Source organism: Gorilla gorilla, chromosome 3 (genome assembly GCF_029281585.2).
Source record: "Gorilla gorilla gorilla isolate KB3781 chromosome 3, NHGRI_mGorGor1-v2.1_pri, whole genome shotgun sequence".
NCBI lineage: Eukaryota > Metazoa > Chordata > Mammalia > Primates > Hominidae > Gorilla > Gorilla gorilla.
The window spans coordinates 55,683,079-55,700,248 of record NC_073227.2 but is presented as its reverse complement, the minus strand read 5'-3'; the positions used below and the strand labels follow the sequence as shown (position 1 = coordinate 55,700,248).

The 17,170-nt window shown below is 39.6% G+C and overlaps 1 protein-coding gene across 9 annotated transcripts in view; it reads left to right on the top strand.

The window, feature by feature from the left end:
• CORIN (corin, serine peptidase) overlaps window positions 1–17,170 on the top strand; it is a 244,941-nt gene that overhangs the window by 151,048 nt on the left and 76,723 nt on the right. For 5 of the 9 annotated variants that reach the window (XM_055385558.2, XM_004038637.5, XM_055385561.2 and 2 more), the window contains exons 7-10: window positions 3,094–3,201; window positions 6,674–6,784; window positions 8,873–8,989; window positions 12,430–12,537. In XM_055385558.2, coding sequence (XP_055241533.2) covers window positions 3,094–3,201; window positions 6,674–6,784; window positions 8,873–8,989; window positions 12,430–12,537 — 444 coding nt within the window. The remainder of the gene's footprint in view (window positions 1–3,093; window positions 3,202–6,673; window positions 6,785–8,872; window positions 8,990–12,429; window positions 12,538–17,170) is intronic. The other 4 variants (XM_055385560.2, XM_055385559.2, XM_055385557.2 and 1 more) reach the window with 3 other exon arrangements.

The following is a 17,170-nucleotide window of genomic DNA, read 5'->3' as shown; positions in this document are numbered from 1 at the left end:
TTTGGAAATTTTTGGTGTGTTCTTAGGTTAATCAGATTCTGAAAGGGGTATTTGATTCCCTAGTAGTCCTACCGTCAAAAAAAGTGAGTGTAGTGCTTACAAAGAAATTAACTCCTAGGGTTTAAAATGTGCTGAAACACTGTCCCCCATCCTCTGGGTGAATGCATGCGTGTACTTTGCACTGATCGTCAAGTTGAGAAGCCTTATTTCCCTGGCTATTGCTGATTCTAGCATGTTGACTCAAAACTTCCCACAAGAGTAATTTAGATTAAGACAAAAAAACATCAAAAAGATCTTTTAGAATTTCACAAGGTAGTGTATATATCTTGATGCACGAATTCCCCAGATCTGCCCTGTGGGCAGGAGAACCAGTGTCATAACCTTTCCACTCAGCTGTCACATGTGTGATAGCCTCATTCAGCAGTGGGGGTGCAGGGTGGGGAAATAGCGCCCTCTGCTGAGTGGGATAAAATACCGTTGTCAAGGTGATCGCTAGGACTTCTTAGTTCTTATATTTTCCCCTATGGTGGCTGTCCTTATTGGAAAATTATTCAGGCTGGGGGAAGTGAAAAATAAAAAGTACTTACAAAGTTCTGTATGCTTATTAAGTATGGACTTACGTGTATATATGCGTGTGTGTGTCTGTGCACATACACACCTTCCTAATGAAGACACTGAACAGGTGATTTCTAAGGCCCATTCCATTCCTAAAATGATGTGATTCTAAAAACTTTAAGTTGTTTTTTTTTGTTTTAGAAGAGTGCTTTTTTGAAACAGAAATTTATGATTCATGTATATGTAAGTGTCATATTTTGGCATGCCTAATGTTTTAACTGATCAATGCCAAAGGCTTTGGATAACGAATCGTCATCTAGTATGGGACGTTTACAGTAAAGTGGTGGCTGCTACTTGTATGAGATACAGGCTTCTGCTTGAGGAGAAACAATCAGCTGGAATTCAGGAGATTGAACCATTGACTGCTTGATTTCTGGCTTTCATCAGTCAAGTAGACTGATCTTCAAACGTGCCCTATTTTTTTGCCTCTTTCCTTTGTTCTTGCTATTTCATCTGCTTGAAATATGCTAAACTTTTCATTACATCCACCCTATTGAAATTCCGCCTATTTTCTATATTCCTTCTCCAGCCTTAAGCAAACTGTTTTGCACTTAATTTACTTTAAATAAGGGAAATAAAAACTCCTATATTTAAGAAATCTAGTTTCTGTAAAATGCAGATTTCTTTACATATATTGATTTTAAACATTTTTACAGCTTTATTGAGGTATAATTTACATCCTATAAATTTCATCTATTGATTTTTAGTAAACTTATAGAGTTATGCGACTAACCTCACAATACAGTTCTAGAATGTTTGCATCTCCCCCAAAATTTATCTCCCACACATTTGTAGTCAGTCACCAATTCTAATCCCTCAGCTACTGTAACTACTTCTCAGGTTTCTGTTTCTATAAATTTGTTTTTTCTGGGAATTCCATAAACGAGTCATATAATATGTAATTTTTGGATCTGATTTCTTTCACACAGCGTAACTTTTTGGGGTTCATCCATACTGTCACATATATTGGTAGTTTCATCCTTTTAATCACCGAGTAGTATTTCACTGCATGAGTATTACGTTTTGTTCGTCCATTCCAGTTAGTGAGTAGTTGGATTTTTTTCCAGTGTTTGGCTTATGAATAATGCTGCTGTGAACATCTATATATAAATCTTCGTGTGGATATATGTTTAATTTATCTTGGGTAGATTCCTAAGAGTGGAATTCACAAATTAATTGTATGGTAAGGTTACAGTTACCTTCATAAGAAACTGCCAGTTTTCCAAGGTGGCATTATTATTTTATAGTCTCACCAGAGATCCATGAGATTCATTTTCTCAAAATCCTTGCCAATACTTGCTATTATCCATCTTTTCCATTGTAGCCATTTTAAGGGATGTGTAGTTATATCTTCTTGTGGTTTTAATTTGCCTTAGCTTATTTTTTTTCTTTTGTTTTGTCCTGCCCTCTCACCCCCCGCTGCCTTTGCTTAATGACTAATAACGTTGAGCACCTTTTCATGTGTTTTTATGTCTTTCATGAAGACTTTCTATTCAAGTCTTTTGACCATTTATAATTGAATTCTTTTTCGTCTTATTATTGAATGTAAGAGTTCTATAGAGACTCTGGATATCCAAATTTCTTTATCATACATATAATTTGCAAATATTATTCTAGTATTGTCCCAATACCATTTGTTGAAAAGAACATTCTCTTTCCATGGAATTGCCTTACACACACTATTTCATTAAACTCTTCTTTCAAACCCTATTAAGTGGCTGATTTTGTCCCAATTTCATACATCAGTTCACAGACTCCTAGACTTGAACTAACAATAACACACTAAAAGTCCCATAGCTAGTAGGTGGCAGAACCAGGATAGGAGTTCTGGTTTACCCAAGGACAAGACTTTATTTTCCTATTAAAATCAGGAAACCATTTGCCCTGGATGTTGTTTATTTCAACATTAAACTATAAGCATCCTGAGATTACATAGCACTTCTCATCTTGCCACCATAGTCTTTGGACAGTACTTGCTTATTTGAGGATCACATTATGAAGCACTCAATTGGCTTAAGCAGTAATGTTTATGTGAAAGGAAATAATAACTCCATAATCTAAATGACTTATTTTGTTATGTTTATGCTTTCTACTGACAAACCTAGACTTCAACTCTAAAGAAAACATAAGAGTTACTAAAGTCTATTCTGCATGAACAAGAACTTCATTAGGAATGATGGTGAACTGAGACTGTCTTTTCTCATCTTTAACAATCAAGGATCGTTCAGGTGACATAAAATGGAAGTCAGAGAAACACATCAGAAAGTGATAAAATCACCTGGCTTGGGAGCCACTTGTTCAAGTGGCCTTGAACAGGTCATTGTATCTCTGTGTGCCACCTTCTCACCTATAAAACAATAGGTGTGGACCAGGTTACCATTAGGGAGTCCCTTCCATGATTGGCTTTTGTTAAATATCGTACTACAATAGCATTCTGTATGGCTCTGATGACACACTGGTGGCTTCTTTCATTTGCAGACTGCAGCGAGAATCTGTTTCACTGTCACACAGGCAAGTGCCTTAATTACAGCCTTGTGTGTGATGGATATGATGACTGTGGGGATTTGAGTGATGAGCAAAACTGTGGTAAGTAGCATTGTTTCCCCAAAGGTTTTAATTTAAAACCACAGGAATTTATAACCAAAAACTTATAGTTCATTATGTGTTAATATGATTAGCAGTTTAAATTACAAAATGATTGGTTTCTTGTTTTTTAGAAGGAGGAAGTTTGTTCAATCACTGTCCTCAGTAATGTCTTATGTGTAAATGTAATACATAAAAAATCATATTAGTAAAATGTTTAAGAAGTGGGATGGGAAGACTGGTAAAGGTTGTTAATGCATTAATAGTTTTTTTCCTCTCCTCAAATGTGTTCTGTTTCTCCTCTGGTTAGAGCCAGTGGCTTACGTTAGATTTGGGCTTTTGAGCAAACTTTGAGGGCAGATATATTGTCTGTGCCTGATTCCCTTGGTACATGCGACTGAAGTCCCCTCCTTTATTTAATCCTCAGATAGTACAGGGACCACCTGTTCAGCAGCTACACCCAGGGTTAGGATGATGCATTTGTTTTGTGTACACATGCTGATCTTATCTTTTAAAGAATAACCCCACTTTTTAAAGAGTCATGTCCAATTCTGAATGCCATCTCATGAATTAAAATCAGCAAAATTCCTCTTGCTCATTTACTTTTTTGGCTTTGTGACTAGCTTCAGAATTTTTAGGTAGCATATTATTGAGTGACGTAGGAACTTTGCAACATGAACAAAAGGGCAAACTGGGATGAGGATACACCCTGGACAAATGATATGAGACAATGTCCAGCATTAGATAACATCAAAATGAGTGTTTGGGAAGGATCAGCGGTATGGTCAGAGGAAGGCATTGGAATCGTGAATGTTAGGAATAACCCCATGCTGGGAAACCTGGTGGTTTCTAGGAGCGCTGTCTAGCTGCCACTTGCTGTATCTGTAAAAATATTTGAAAATGTATGTGTACAAACCATTCCTGTGTGACTAGATAGAGGTGGGTTATTGTTTTTTTCTGATAATAGTTTATTTTTATTTTATTTTGACTAATAATAGTTGTACATATGTATTGAATACAGCATGATATTTTAATACATGTATACAATATGTAATGATCAAATCAGGGTAATTAGTGTATCCATCACCTCAAACATTTATCATTTCTTTGTATTAGGAACATTCAAAATCTTCTCATTTAGTTATTTGAAAATATGCAATAAATTATCATTAACTATAGTCACCATCCAGTGCTATAAAAACCTGCAACTTGTTCCTCCTATCTAGCTGTAATTTTGTATCAGTTAAACAATCTCTGTCTCTCTCTCTTTTTTTTTTTTTTTTTGAGATGGAGTCTTGCTCCGTCACCCAGGCTGGAGTGCAGTGGCGCTATCCCGGCTCACTGCAATCTCCGCCTCCCGGGCTCAAGTGATTCTCCTGCCTCAGCCTCCTGAGTACCTGGGACTACAGGTGTGTGCCACCACGCTCAGCTAATTTTTGTATTTTTAGTAGAGATGGGGTTTCATCATGTTGGTCAGGCTGGTCTCTCACTCCTGAGCTCATGATTTGCCTACCTCGGCCTCCCAAAGTGCTAGGATTACAGGCATGAGCCACCGCACCTGGCAGCAATCTCTCTTTGTCCCTCCTCCTCCATACCCTTCTGGCCTCTAGTAACCACTGTTCTACTCTCTATTTCCATGAGATCAACTGTGCATATGAGTGAGGGCATGCGGTATTTCTGTTTCTATGCCTGGCTTATTTCACTTAACAGAATGTCCTCCAGGCTCATCCATGTTGCTACAAATAACAGGATTTTATTCTTTCAGCATGGCTGAATAGTATTCCATTGTGTAGATGTACCATATTTTCTTCTCCACTCATTTTTTGATGGCATAAATTGATTCCATATCATGGTTATTGTGAGTAGTGCTGCAGTGAATGTGGGGGTGCAGATGTCTGTTTGATATACTGATTTCCTTTCCTTTGGGTATATGCCCAGTAGTGGGATTGCTGGGTTATATGGAAGTTCTGTTTGTAGTTTTCTCAAGAACCTCCATATTGTTTTCCATAATGACTGTACTAACTTACATTTAGATGTGGGTTATATCCTGGGACTGACTAGTCTTGAGAAAAAGGATGAGAGGAAATTGTAATTATATAGATCACAGAAATTATAGTTGCAGGAGGCCTTGGAGATCATCAGATTCAACCCTTCCCTTTACCAGTGAGATAATTAGGAAATGCAGGGGATTGAAAATGAGTGAGTGTCGTTTGGTAGTTGGATAGGTTAGTGGAGAGGGCCAGCATGCAGGTAGCATGTGAGAAAAAAATGGTCTTAACAGGCAACATAATTCCTCTGAAGATAGCAGGCTATCGTGAAGTTTGTGTGTCTGGATGCCAGTTGTCTCCATCTAATAGCAATAATTATCACTTTCCTTCAGACTAGCCTCTGCCCTGGCTCCCTGTGCTCTTCTGGTTCCTGCCTAAGCACCTCTTGTGCTTTTCTTCTTTTCTCAAACCTGTGTCCTCCCTATACTTTCCTCTGTTGATCCAAAATACGCTTTAAGATCCATGGTCACTCCGGAAGTCTGTCTATGACCATGGCACTGTTACTAGACTCATCATACTTTCTCATGGAATCTATTATTCATGAATCCACATACATCTTCTAAAACACGGCTTATATTCAGGGTATAGCACCTCTCATGGCAAAGCATCCTATGGATTCTGCCCTTTGTGAGAGCAAACTTATCACTTAGTTCTTTTTCACTAATATATAAATTGGGACAAAGTTGAAGTCCAGGCTAAAAAGAATCATGAATATAACATAAATATTTTGCATGGCTTACCTAGCAGTTCTTTTGGATATAAGGCCAGGCATGCTGGCATATTCCTTGTAGTCCCAACTACTTGGAGGCTGGGGTGGGAGGATCACCTGATCCTAGGAGGTTGAGGCTGCAGTGAGCTATGATCACACCACTGCACTCCAGCCTGGGAGAAAGAGAGAGACCTTGTCTCAAAAAAAAGATAATCAATTAAAAACTTAAGCTTAGCATCAGGAGAGATGACAAGGAGATACTTGCCTTCCCAATTTGCCAGACAGGTAAGTTATAATTCCTAGAAACGTGAGAGAGCTGTTACAGATACATCAAATCCGCTAGCTGCATTGTGAAACACAAATCACAGTTCTGTTTTTTGAACCAGGGTAGAAATCATAAATTTTTCATAAGGAAAGAAAATGACAACTAAAGAAAACAAAAGCCAACAACAATAAGAACAAACTACGGGTCCTGGGGCAGCTAGAGTAGTTTCTTATCTGAAAAACAGACCCATCTTACCCCACAGTGATGGTGGTCAGTGGGGCACATGAGTGGGGAGGGCGTGGCATTTTAATTGGGCCAGACCTATTGTAGAAATGTTATTGAAAGTATTGGAGCCATTGGAACAGACTCTCTTCGATGGGAACTGGGAGCCATAGAATCCTGCCTGTTTGTCATGCTGGTTCTCTGCATGCTCGTGAGTTTTCATTTCTCCAGATTGCAATCCCACAACAGAGCATCGCTGCGGGGACGGGCGCTGCATCGCCATGGAGTGGGTGTGTGATGGTGACCACGACTGTGTGGATAAGTCCGACGAGGTCAACTGCTGTGAGTGCTCTGAGGACGTTTGTTTTGCTTATTTTTCCATTTCTGGTTCTTTAGGCTGTACTCAAGGTTGAGACTGTACTTAAGACTCACTATATACACAGCATTCCAAGGGAAAGATTCTTATGCTTTGGTTCTAGCCTGTAAAGATCACTGAGTCGTGGGATGACAATAGCAATGGAGTGTATCTGACTTCCACACCTCTCCCTACAAAACTCCAAGCTTCATTTGGCTGATCTAGCCAAGTGGGTGTCTGTTTTCTCTCTCATTGCTCCATATGTCTCTTTTATGCTTCTGTGACTTTGTCAAAGGTGATGCTCTGCCCACAGAATGGGGAACCTTTCTTCTGCACACAATATATGAGTAGTTAAGCTTCCCTGCAGGAGTGCCCTAACATGTTTTCAGGGGCCATTTGTGGAAGAACATGGAAAGAATCGTCAGAGAGAAGAGAGCCTTTAATGTTCATATGATGATACAAAGAGAGCATAATAGGCCGGGCATGGTGGCTCATGCCTGTAGTCCCAGCACTTTGGGAGGCAGAGATGGGTAGATGACCTGAGGTCAGGAGTTTGAGACCAGCCTGGCCAACAGTCTCTAGTAAAAATACAAAAATTAGCTGGGTGTGGTGGCAGGTGCCTGTAGTCCCAGCTATTCAGGAGGCTGAGGCAGGAGACTGGCGTGAACCAGGGAGGTGGAGATTACAGTGAGCCAAGATCAAGCCATTGCCCTCTAGCCTGGGCAACAGAGTGAAACTCCATCTTTAAAAAAAAAAAAGAGAGAGAGAACGTAGTAATAATATAAATTTATAGACTGTTGTGTTTCTGAGTGAATGAAAATCTTCAGACAGTTGTTATACTTCAAACTAATAACAAGTATGGCTATTAACACTTTTTCCCCCTGGAAAATATACTATACCCATTAGAGGATAATATACATGATTGAATAGAAGCTGTCAGGTGTTAAGAGAGAGTGCAGTTGACCTGAAAGAGTTAACGTGATACGTTCTTTTGCATGTTTGAATTAATTATACTTTTCATTTCATCTTTTTGTGTCTAGTAAAAGTAAGAAAGTTGATTATATATATGAGATTGAATATTTAATTGGCTTATAATTTGAGGCAAAAATAGAAATGTGGATTACATAGTTTTTATTTTGACATAAGAAAAGTCATATAAAAAGTCACAATGCGTAGCTCTCCTCTTCCCTGAAATGGATTTGAAGTGGAATGTCCTCCGAGTCCTTGCCTAGTGGACACAGTGGAACAGAGTGGACTGTATCTCACTAGATCTTGGAGAAGCAAGGACATGGTGCTCAGGTAGAACACTTCTGGTGTGGAGTCTTGACTCAAGAACAGAGAGGTCATAATATTAGTAATTCAGTGAAGGCTGAGGTCACATGATCCATGGGTTTCCGATACTCTAAAAGACAATAGGTATAGAATTTAGAGAACCAATAGGCATTAGAAGGTTAATGGATATTAGGCCATCCCTTTCAAATATCAGTTGTCATAAACAAGTGTTGAAATAAAGTGTTTATTATGTGTTAGTTACTATGCAAGTTCTTTCCCATATACTATTTTGTTGGCTTATGAGGTCAAGTAGATAAATAATGAAATATTGGGGCTGAGAGTCCAAAAAGCTTGCCTTCACATTCTGGCTGTAGCTCTTAGCCATGGGACTTTGAGCAAGTACCATGCTCTGTAAACTTTAGTTTCTCATCTGTAAAACAAAGATGATAGTATCTACTTTACAAGATTTATATGAGAATTTGAGATTATATATACAATGCAGTTAGCACAGCTCTTGCCATATAATGAACCCTTTACAAATGGTCATTTTTATTAGTAAGTAGGATCATGATACTTCTATCACTAAAAACAATCACACAGTTCTCAAGAAAAAGTTAATCTTGGTAAGTGCTGTTCAATAAGGCAGGAAAAATTCTAGAAATAAAATCAATGATATGTTCATTTGTGTGTGCAGAACACCTTGTTTCTTAGCGATGCTTGATAAATGGCTGTTGCTTATTTGATGTGCAGATTGAGAGAGAAGAATTAATAAATAAAGTGAATATTGTTCTGGCCCTTCCTAGCCTGTCACAGCCAGGGTCTGGTGGAATGCAGAAATGGACAATGTATCCCCAGCACATTTCAATGTGATGGCGACGAGGACTGCAAGGATGGGAGTGATGAGGAGAACTGCAGCGTCAGTAAGTGTGTCCCACCACCCCAGAACATTCCTTTACTGGTGGTCCTCTCCTTGGGAACAAAGGAACACATTTGAAGTTGCTTAAGTAGGATTCCCATGTAAATAATCCCAGATTGCCTAACATAGTGGTCCTCACAGCCCTAGTCAGCCAGGAAACACTTTCTTGTGCTAAACGTAATTCTCAAGCAACTTACACTGAAAACCATTCCTCAGGTGAGACACCTGAACAGCATGGTCAGATTCACTTAACTGTTCGATGGTGAAAGCCGTGATAAAGAGAGAAGTTTAGTGTATAGCATCCAATTAAATCAGATTAGATTCCCGTGAGAAGAAATTGGCTTCTGAAAGGAAACGTAATGTCTTCCTAAAATAATCATGTTCAGAGAAGCAGTTTAATGCCTCTTATTACCAAGCAATACACTTTAAAAGGATTTGATATCTGCATGTGAATCTCAAAAAGAAAAACTAGATCCAATAAATTGTTTTTTAAATGTAACTATTTCTGTCAGAAAAGAAAGTTCTATGCAGCTCCAGTGTGTGTGGAAGCCTCTCAGTAGGGTCCAGGGAAGAATATGCCTAGACTCAAAAATCACATTTGTTTATACTACACGGGCATAGCCTAGTTGTTAACAACATGATTGTTGCAGCCCTGATACCCAGGATCAAGCCTCGGTCTGCTACTTACTATATGGTGACTTTTGGCAAAATACTTACATCCCTTTTAGGTCTCAGTTTGTGTGTCTGTACACTCAGAATAGTGATAACTACTTCATAGTGTTGGCATATGGCAAAAACTCAATATATGTGAGCTTTTATTACATGGCTACTACATTAAAGCATATCTTGGGCTGTGCATATTCATAATCAGCCAATGAGACTGGTCACCTATAGATAAATTAGTTTTGTCGTAATGCATATTGATCATTAGAATAACTTTAATGGAAAAATGCCAAAGACCTAAAGGGAGAGCTTTTCAGTCACAGACTTATTACATAAAAATAATATACAAAGAGTGCTTTGTTTTACCAGTTTTTAAATTCAGAATGAAATCCTTTATTAAACATAATTTATTGTGTGCATATCAACCGAGCACTTCTGTTTGCATCAAACTCTTCTTTCTTTCTGTATAATTCAACTCTGAAATAATTTTGGATTTTTCATGATGAAATGGCAGGCTTTGTAGATTATTTCCTTACATGTGTGAGATGTAAGAAAGTCATATGATAAAACAGATTTAAAAGTAAAATTTTAGTATTTTTATATTGTTCACTTTAATGGATTCAACTCAAAAAATGTATATTGTGGTGTTTATATGTGGCCATCCCCTGGGAATTCAATGGTAAGCAAAACAGCTGATGGAGCTTGCAGACTCCTGGGGGACATAGGCATGCTACGAATTATTAGGCAAGTCAATGCCTAACCATGCAGCAACAGAGGCTAAGAAGGGAAATTCAGGGTGCTTGGATGCCCTTAATAGGGTGCATGCCCTGGTAAAGCGCCTCAGACAAAGCTTCCCTGAGGAAGAGATACTGGAGCTCAGGCCTGAAGGATGAGTGGGGTTAACCATAAAGAACGGGGCTTGAAAGAGCAATTGAGACACAAGGCACCGCTTGACCAAAATTCCTGTGGTGGGAAGGTGCAAGGCATGTGTAGGAGGACCATGAGAGAAGGCAGACCATTGTGATTAGAGAGCTGAGAACGAAAGGGGGCCTGGTACTAAATACTACATAATTGTCAGCACGGGTTGCAGGTTTGTTCTTCTGCTAGACAGAGCTGGAAAGGGAAGCAGGGGCCGCTTCTCTGGAGACTTTGGGTCTTGCTGAAGAGCCAGGCCTTTGAAACTCTTCAGGCTCTGTCCTTGCCTACCTGTCTAGCCTCTCTCAGCCCCTTTCTCAGTGGTTGAAGCTCCAGTTACTTTGACCTGTGCACTTCCCTATTCTAGGCCTTTGCATGTGCTGTTTCTTGGCTTGGGAAACCCAATCTTTCCTCTTACCATGACTTGGAAAAGTCCTTTGAGAAACTTCCCCATGCTGGTCTCATTGGCTTCTACTGCTCTTTAAATGTATTTTAGCTGGGTGTGGTAGCACATGCCTGTAATCCCAGCACTTTGGGTGGCCGAGGCAGGAGAATTACTTGAGACCAGGAGTTTGAGACTAGCCTGGGCAATATAGCAAGACCTCCATCTCTATGAAACAATAAATAAGTAAAAATAAATATGTCTTCCATAAAGCAGTGATCACACAGCATCAGAAGGTTTTGTTCAGGATGATACCTCTATCAGAGCACAAGCCACTTCCCAGGGGGTATTATGCCCTTTTATCTTTTAATGCTCAGTGCCTAGCTTGTCACATAGATTGTCACATGGCATGCACTTAATATTTGCCAAAATAATGAATGCATGATGTCAATAAAATCTCCTCAAGAGCCTAAACTCACAGAAATTGTTTAGGTTTGCTTTGAGAAAAAATTTTGACCCTGCTGACATAAAAAAAGAGCGACATCTCCTTTCTGCAAGGCTTTGTGTATTAATTTGCACATTAGTGGTACTGGAAAGGATAAATATTTCAGTATAATAAACATCATCTTAGAATTATAGGTAAGAATGATTATATATACCCACATACTATTATTTATACTTAAAAGTGCCTTGCAAGGTTGACTAGATTCCAGATGACATGCCTGAAGGTAATTGATTGTAATGGGGGAGAGAGTGAATGGGCAGTAATTTATTACCTTCTCCATTTAATCTACAAATGACCAGGGAATCAATGGGAAAAGCAGTTTCCTCTCTACCTACCTTAAGGAAAAATCATTAGGGCAAACACTGATATTACTGCTGTCATTCACTTAGAAACAAGAAACCCAGTTCTCAAGTCATCATAGCTAGGCTGATGACACTTTCCAAGGACATATTGAAAATATGGATAACAGCTGCATAACACTTGTATTATGATAAAGTATCCTTATTGTATTGGTGTTGATGCCCTATTTATTACTAGAGAAAGCATTTTCCTTAGAGGGAGACTAGAACTGGGAGCAAATGAGTCTTAAAAAAGTGTCACTTCATATTCAGAATTTCAAGATTTTTATAACGTTCTCTGTCCCTCAAATCTCTTGAATTTTATTTTGTAATCAAGTGTCAGCACCCATGTAAAAAGAAAACACTATTTTTTTCCATTAAATGCAACAACCACCTGTTTTTAGTGTAGTTTGTCTCTTATTTCTTCATTCCTATTTTGGAATACCTGGATTGTATTTAATTACCAGGAAAATGAATCCAGAAAGCACCTATTCAACGTATGTTCAATACTTTTGGAGAAATTGGAAGGAAATTAAAGTTGTGTTATTCCTCAGCTCCATCAGACATTCCTGATCTTTTAGATCCTTAGGTAAGGAATTTGTAGATGATGAAAGCCAATGTGCCTTTTCCTCCCTCTGTAGTTCAGACTTCATGTCAAGAAGGAGACCAAAGATGCCTCTACAATCCCTGCCTTGATTCATGTGGTGGTAGCTCTCTCTGTGACCCGAACAACAGTCTGAATAACTGTAGTAAGTACAACAGCTGACAAATGCAATAGCCATGTCAGGGCATGCATTCAGCATTTTTCTTCTGCGTTGACATTCAAATACTGAAGTCTGGAATCCCTCCAAAAAAGGCTACCTATTTTCTTTTTCTTTTTAAAAGGTCGCATGTGGTAGTAGTAAAGAAACCAAATGGTCTTAATTAACTTCAATCAGAAACAAATGTGTCATTGCGAACGACTCTAAGTCCACATTGCTTAATATCATTACCATTACTTTCAGCTCAGCATTAGTTCTCTGTATTATTTTCTTGGCTCCATCTGTAGGCAGATGCTATCTTTCTTCCTTTCTAAAGCACAGCTTCAAAAATGGAAACTTTAACCAAGAAGCAAATATGAAGTTCATAGAAATAGCCACATACAACTTTGGCAATCTGTTCTTTTTTTTTTGAGACACAGTCTCACTCTGTCGCCGAGGCTGGAGTGCAGTGGCACCATCTTGGCTCACTGCAACCTCTGCCTTCCGAATTCAAGTGATTCTTCTGCCTCAGCCTCCACAGTAGCTAGGATTACAGGCGCTAAACACCCTCAGTGATCCATCTGCCTGGGCCTCCCAAAGTGCTGGGATTACAGGCAGTCGGTTCTTTTAGTGAAATTTATTCTCGCCTTTCCAGGAACTCTGATGACCTGTAATGGTTTTGGAACCATTAGGCTAATTTGTTTCGGTGACAGTGTAACAGCTCCAAATGGTGTAAGCAGGTGGCTCTAAAATGACTTTCAGGAGGAGGAGTTATTTGGGGAAGACAGAATGGGTGGAAGTGAAAGAGCACCCTGTGGACTCTCATGGAAAATTGAATCAGAAAATCCCCAGCGACTGATTTCTAGTAATGATTTCTGACTCCTGGGCTCTGTTTTCATGTTATACTCGCTTCTTTCACTTTTTCTAATGAACTTTTTGCTGCATTTTCAGGTTGGGATTAGAAATTTAGAAGCAGGTCAGTCAGTTTTCAGTTGGCAAGAGGGTATTCCTTTTTTTTTTTTTTTTTTTTTCTGAGACAGAGTCTGTCTCTGTCACCCAGGCCGGAGTGCAGTGGCACGATATCGGCTCACTGCAACCTCCGCCTCCCACGTTCAAGCGATTCTCCTGCCTCAGCCTCCCAAGTAGCTGGGATTATAGGCACACACCACCACGCCCAGCTAATTTATTTATTTATTTATGTATTTATTTATTCATTTATTTATTTATTTTTTGGTAAAGATGGAGTTTCACCATGTTGGTCAGGCAGGTCTCAAACTCCTGACCTCAAGTAATCCACTGGGCTTACAGGCGCGAGCCACTGCACCCAGCCAGGGTATTACTTCTTAACACATGTCCTCTCAGTCTAAGGCCCTTGGAAGCTGGGATGCTGAAAGTCTCCGGCCTTGCATTTGCTGCAGTTTTGCAGTCCTAATTTTACTTGGTGACCTTTCTGGGTCACTGTAGAGCTTATAGTGAGCACCTCTGTAACTGTTACAGAGTCTCAAGGGGGTGAAAAAAGGAGGCTGGGAAGGGGGTGTAGGCAGGCAGCTAATTAAAAACCCAGACTGACAGGATTGACTGTGGCATTTAATAACTCTTTGCCTGGAAGCACATGCCCACCCCTCCTCCATTTCCCATATGAGAGAACAGTAGATATTAGTCAAGCCACAAAGTCGACACACTCAAACTGCCATTTTACTTCCTCTAAACTGATTTAAATAGAACATATCTGTAGATATGCATATATATGTGTATATATGTGTGTATATATATATACACACACACACACGTATAACATATTTGGGCCACTGTTTCCATTGTTTCATTTTACTCATCTCTCAATCTGCCGTGGAAATTTTTCAGAGTGATTTCTTTACTTCACCTTCAATTTGAATAGTGACAGTGTCATCTCAAAGACATGTGTTTATTATTAAAGTTTTGGGGGTTGTTTGACATGGAATGACACTTACTATTAGACTCAAAAATGTAGAAAAGGCAATGTTAGCCTGTGTCAAATTTGGGTAGGAAGTAACTGGGTGTATGTTATCCTATTTTCTCTATATTTGAAATATTTCAAATTTTAAATATTTAAAATATGTTGTCTCCTGTCAAAAGAATAAATTATAGGAAAGGCAACTGGATAACTCTTGGCTCATAGAGCTGACCAATATTTGTAGTGTGTACATGATATTCCAAGCATCGGGATGGGCGCTGGGCTTTCTAGTGGTGGAGAAAGGTGACAGGCTTCTAGCTTCCTAGAAGTCACTTTTCAGTGCGGGAGAACATATTGTCATCTTCCCACTGATAAATACACTCAGTTTACCTAGTGTCTCACTGTGTCACCAGCTTCCTCATTCATCATGTATATTCTTGCCAACTTCTCTCCACATATATTCAGCAAACGTTTGCACATGCTGTTTTCTGAGTAAAAGGCACGAGGCTAGCCACTTGCCCCCATTACTCCTGTGTTATTAAAAATGGCACATAGGCCGGGCACGGTGGCTCACGCCTGTAATCCCAGCACTTTGGGAGGCCGAGGCAGGTGGATCATGAGGTCAGGAGATTGAGACCATCCTGGCTAACATGGTGATACCCCGTCTGTACTAAAAATACAAAAAAAAAAAATTAGCCGGGCATGGTGGCGGGCGCCTGTAGTCCCAGCTACTCAAGAGGCTGAGGCAGGAGAATGGCATGAACCCAGGAGGCGGAGGTTGCAGTGAGCCAAGACTGTGCCACTGCACTCCAGCCTGGGTGACAGAGCGAGACTCCGTCTCAATAAAAAAATAAATAAATAAAAAATAAGGCATATGTGCCTAACTTGCAGTTGAAAGTCAAGATGTTATTCCTGATCTTTCAAAGAACTTCAAGATGATATATGCGTACTTAGGTCTCTGTAAGGACAAACAAGTGGCATCTCAGAAAATCCTTCATACACTTGAAAATATGGTTCATTACTTGAAGATGTTTACCACTATCAGAGACTAGTATTACTCAGCTTCTGAGGCACAAATGAACAGTAATTTCTGAGTCTGCTTGATGCCAAAGGAAAACGTGAGTTTGGAGAATGTAGTAGATATTCTGTCTGGTGGAGACAGCCTCTCACTGGAGTTGCCGGGATTCTTGTCCTTGAAGACTCTGATTCTTGCCATCCCATAAAATATTATGTGATTTTCTAATGGTCCCTAAAGATATACTGGGTGGGACCCAGTCATCAGTATTTTTTAATTCTACAGATGACTTCAATGTATAGCCAAGGTTGAGAATGTATTGCTCTAGTGCCTATTTATGACTGTGTTGCAGGGGTATGTGAGAACTTTGAAATAGAATATGAAAAGGTTTGTGTATTCCCATGTGCATTTTTCAGTGGAGAAGCTTATTTTAAATTCACAGAAGTGCCTACAGCTTTTTTAAAAAGCCTAAAAACCACATTTCTTATGATACATAGTTTTTTCAAGAGATAGCTTTTAGCAGCCTGTGTTGCCATGTCCAGTCACAACCCTGCATCTTTAACATTTCTGTGCCATGTTGGGAGGCAAAATACAGATGTGTCCTTGCCTTTGAGGGTAGGAGCAGGAATGCTATTCTCCTCATTCCAGTGTGGAGGGACTAATCCATCACTTCTCCCTTGTGGTATGCAATCCAGACAATGGGGAGAACCTGCAAAAGCGACTCCTGGGCATGTCTCTCCTGCCTCCCTGTGCCCATGCTGACCATGGCTGTGAAATCCAGGCATGGCTGTCATGTCCCAGGCCCTCTCTCAAGCCTCCCACAGTGTTCGTCAACCTTTAGTTTTATGCTTACTTGTGCATTTTCCCCTCTTATTCAACACCAAGGAAGAAATGAACAGGTTTGCTTTTTGAATAATTCCCTAAGGGTCTGGCAATTTCCTGCTCTCTCTTTGCAAGCTTCAGTTGGTAGGAGTAAATGGTGTAGTCATGTGGTAGAGAAGCCAATTGCTATAATGGTTACAGACTTCTGTCCTTAGGAGCAAATAGTAGAAGAGAGGAATGATGTATTTACAAAAGCATTTCCATGTGCATTTTCTAATAAGTGAAAAAAAGATTGAATACAATATTACCATTTGGTAACACATTGAATTAATGAATGGAGACATGGAGCATCTACAGCTGCTAACATCACAAAAAGAGGTAAATCAGAATGATGTGGCTTCTGGTGAAAGAACAGCTTAGCCACTTCTAGTCTTGTGAATGGAATGAAGCCCAGCCCACTCTTGTTGATTCAGCTGCCGAGGTTCGGAAATAGAAAGAATGGGGAACGTGTTTAACTTCACCAGGAGTGTGCGATAAGCAAGATTCAAAAGCTGGTATACCCTACAAGTCAAATGTCTGGGTTCTTCCATAGTTAAATTATAAAGAAAAACAAAAGAATGGAGGAGGAACCCAAAGACTACGAGAGACTTAAAAGACAGGACAAGTTTCAAAAAATGGGCAAGCCTAAATTACAATATCCAGGGGTGGTACACACTTAGGTAATAAAATTGTAAAGAAGCTGGGTGCGGTGGCTCACGCCTGTAATCCCAGCGCTTTGGGAGGCCGAGGTGGGCAGATCACAAGGTCAGGAAATTGAGACCATCCTGGCTAACATGGTGAAACCCCATCTCTACTAAAAATACAAAAAAATT